Here is a 2,959-nt window from a genome sequence, read left to right as displayed (position 1 = left end):
TAGAACTATATATAATATCATTTCTCTATATCTATATTTTCAGAAAAATTCTTTCCACACAATAAAAAACAACAATTTAACAAATGCTTCAAACAAAACAACAAAAAGAGAGAAGATGGAAGAAAGAAAATCACGACTGAGGCCAGTTTGGCACTTTGTCATGAGAACATGACAGAACTCTGTTAGTTGACGGTAAATAGCGAAACTCTATTTTTCTTTGGTTTTTCTTCTCCCTCGATGAGAAATGAAACACAGCAGTACTTACTTGGCACCTAAAAATGCTGGTCGAATGAAAGATATCAGTGTTTTCATAGTTATATGTTTAGTGTACGCCTCCCCCCTCCAGACTGCTCAGCAGATCGGGAATTTTTAGAGAAGAGCAGGAGGGAGGCGTGTCAAATGAGAGGAAGAGAGCAGTAATAAAACACGGATGTAGAAAAGAGAAGCATAATGTGCACATAACACACAGGAGATGGAAAAAGAGATGACGCCAACGTAAAAAAGAGAAAACAGCGAGGAGCGAGAGAGCATTCGTCCCTTTGACAAATGTTGGAGGTCTTGAGCCTGGAAACAGCAGACCGTCTTTGAAAACAGTATCTTTGAAAGATCTGAGTCACCCACCCCAAACTGCTCATCTGCTGCTGGACACTTCAGTTGCACCTCCACATGCCACCAGTGGAGGGAGCTGCCAAGTTTCACAGCACATGACGTAGCAGGTGTAGTTGCTTTTGGAGAAAGAAGAGAATAAGAGGACAGAACGAAGGCCCACGTCTAGAGGCCTCCCTTCCAGAGCGGAAGCAGAGCCAGTGTTCCTGGTCCCTAGGTGGCGCTGTGTCGGGCCTGTCCCTACTATACCCTGGTGGTGGAGTGGGGGTGGGGCAGGGTGTTGTTGTGGCCGGTGGAGGGGAATGTGTTGAAGGCGTGAAGAGGCTGCATGCTGGTGATGGTGCTGGGGATCACGGTGATGGTGTTTGGCTTCATCAGCGGCACGTTGTCGGGGGCGCGGCGCAGCGCCAGGGTGTAGTCGGGAGGGCAGGCGGGCCGCAGGATGTCGTGGGGTCGCAGGGGCTCCATGTCGTGGTGAGCGTCGTGCTCCCAGTCCTTCATCTGCAGGGACATGATCTCCTCCTCCTGGCTGTGAGCCAGGTCGTTGGCGGGGCCGCCCCGCTGAGGGGACAGCCGGTGCCGGCGCATCTCGTGCCGCTTGTCACGCTTGTAGTAAAGGGCGGCGAAGGCCAGGATGTTGAGGAAGAAGAGCGACGCTCCAACTGCAACTGTCACGCTCAGTTCGGTGGAGTAGTCGCGGGTGTGTCTGGGAAAGAGGTCCTGGGGCGGGCGCTCTGAGCCCTCGGGCTCAGGATCTGATGGGAAGGTAGGGTAAGGATGACGAGTGGTTCGAGGAACGTTGTTTCTGGGCCTCATGGTGCCGGGGTCACGGCCTGCGGGGGAGCGCGTAGTGGTGGGAAAGAGCACGTCGTGCAGGCTGTGAAGATGAGGGACTAATTCCAGCCAAAAGGCCACTTTGTTAGCTCTGTAGTTGTCTCTGACACGAGGTTTCAAACCGATGTGAAGGTACTGCTTGTCCTTCCAGTTGAACTTGGTCCAGATGACCTCCTCGAAGCGGTTGGGCTTGGTATGAATGAACTCGGTGTCCTGAGGGACGGGCAGGTTGGGGTCCCTGGTGGAGCATAAAGGTTAAACGTTTCAGTTCAAAGTTATATTCAGTCTCCATTATAAGTAACATGTGGCATCAATACACTGAATACAGACAGGAGGCCCATTCTCTGTGCAACCTTTAAACTATCTAAGACCAACCGGCTGCTCTGGGATCTGGATGCTTTTGGTGAACCAGTATGTTCAATTCTTCAAAGCCACACGGGAATTAAACTAGCAACCTAGATTCAAGTATTCAAGATGACTAGAAGGCTGTCAGAGAACATACAGTAACGTGTACAGTTTACACTACTGTGACATGAGGCCTACCCAGTCTTTGCGAAGTTAGTCCAGTAAGTCATGACCACAGCGCTCAGCATCACATCGTTCTTGGAGAAGTTGCACGGGAACAGGTCCGTGGCACCGATCATCGGTACGCCGAACACGTAAGGTATCTCGTCTCCGTGCGCGGCGTCGGCCCACTCGGGCCGCGTCTCGGTTTGGCAGTGGTGGTAGAACGTGTAAAAGTAAACTGGGGACTGAAACTCAGCATGGAGTTTGGCAGTGGCCACAGCTGGTGCCACCCACTGGTGGTCCGTAAACAGGAAGCGAGTGAGAAATCTAGAGAGGAAAAAAAGTCTTTCAGATAACAGAAGGAGTGACAGGCAGCAGAGAGGAAGCATGACTGCATTATCCAAACATGTCTGTACTGTGACTGTGGTCCGGCTGTGAGGGGTTCGCAGGCCGATCTGTCAGAAACACCGACACTGAGATTGGGAGCCCACTACCTGGGGGATGATAGCATTACTGCCCACAGAGCCTCAAAGGTTAAGGCGCAGACACGCCGTGATGTGGATGAGTGGCTCTCTTTAGCACGCTTGTCTTGTTTGATGCACTTCACTGGGCTCACATGTTACTGATTCCATTCTTTACTCGCATGTTTTAAACGCTTAAAGCACTTTCACAGGTTTTGATATTCTTTTGAAAATTCATGTGAACTCAAGCTGTCAGAATTGTAATGTAAGCTTTGATAATTGTCCACATTTGTCATTTTGACGATTATCCGTTTATTTTAATGAATACAGCAAACAGAAAAAAACGAACAAATCAACAAACGCGGCTCCTAATGAGACAAAACCTGATGATGCTGCAAAATGCAGTTAAGTGAGAGGAGGCTGTAAAATGGAATAACTGAAAAAGTGGCAGTGTACAGAGGTGGCGTCCTCACCCTCTGGGTAGCCGTAGAGGTTGTCAACAAAGTTGGAGATGGTGTAGTCGAACGCCGCAGCTGAGATGCCGTCGTTGT

The 2,959-nt window shown here is 49.9% G+C and overlaps 1 protein-coding gene across 1 annotated transcript; it reads right to left on the bottom strand.

The window, feature by feature from the left end:
- Positions 1–738: 738 nt before the first annotated feature.
- On the bottom strand, positions 739–2,099 carry LOC146675661 (neuroligin-4, X-linked-like). Its single transcript, XM_085400638.1, has 2 exons — positions 1,984–2,099; positions 739–1,678 (listed from the first exon to the last, which is right to left on the bottom strand). The coding sequence occupies exons 1-2, from the start codon at positions 2,082–2,084 to the stop codon at positions 850–852; spliced, it is 930 nt and encodes a 309-aa protein (XP_085256764.1). The 5' UTR covers positions 2,085–2,099; the 3' UTR covers positions 739–849.
- Between the last annotated feature and the right edge of the window lie 860 nt (positions 2,100–2,959).

This window comes from Rhamphochromis longiceps, linkage group LG3, assembly GCF_057381845.1.
Source record: "Rhamphochromis longiceps isolate RC_006_pf linkage group LG3, R_longiceps_female_GT1.1, whole genome shotgun sequence".
NCBI lineage: Eukaryota > Metazoa > Chordata > Actinopteri > Cichliformes > Cichlidae > Rhamphochromis > Rhamphochromis longiceps.
The sequence above is the reverse complement of the archived record's forward strand: the minus strand, read 5'-3'. Positions and strand labels throughout refer to the sequence as shown.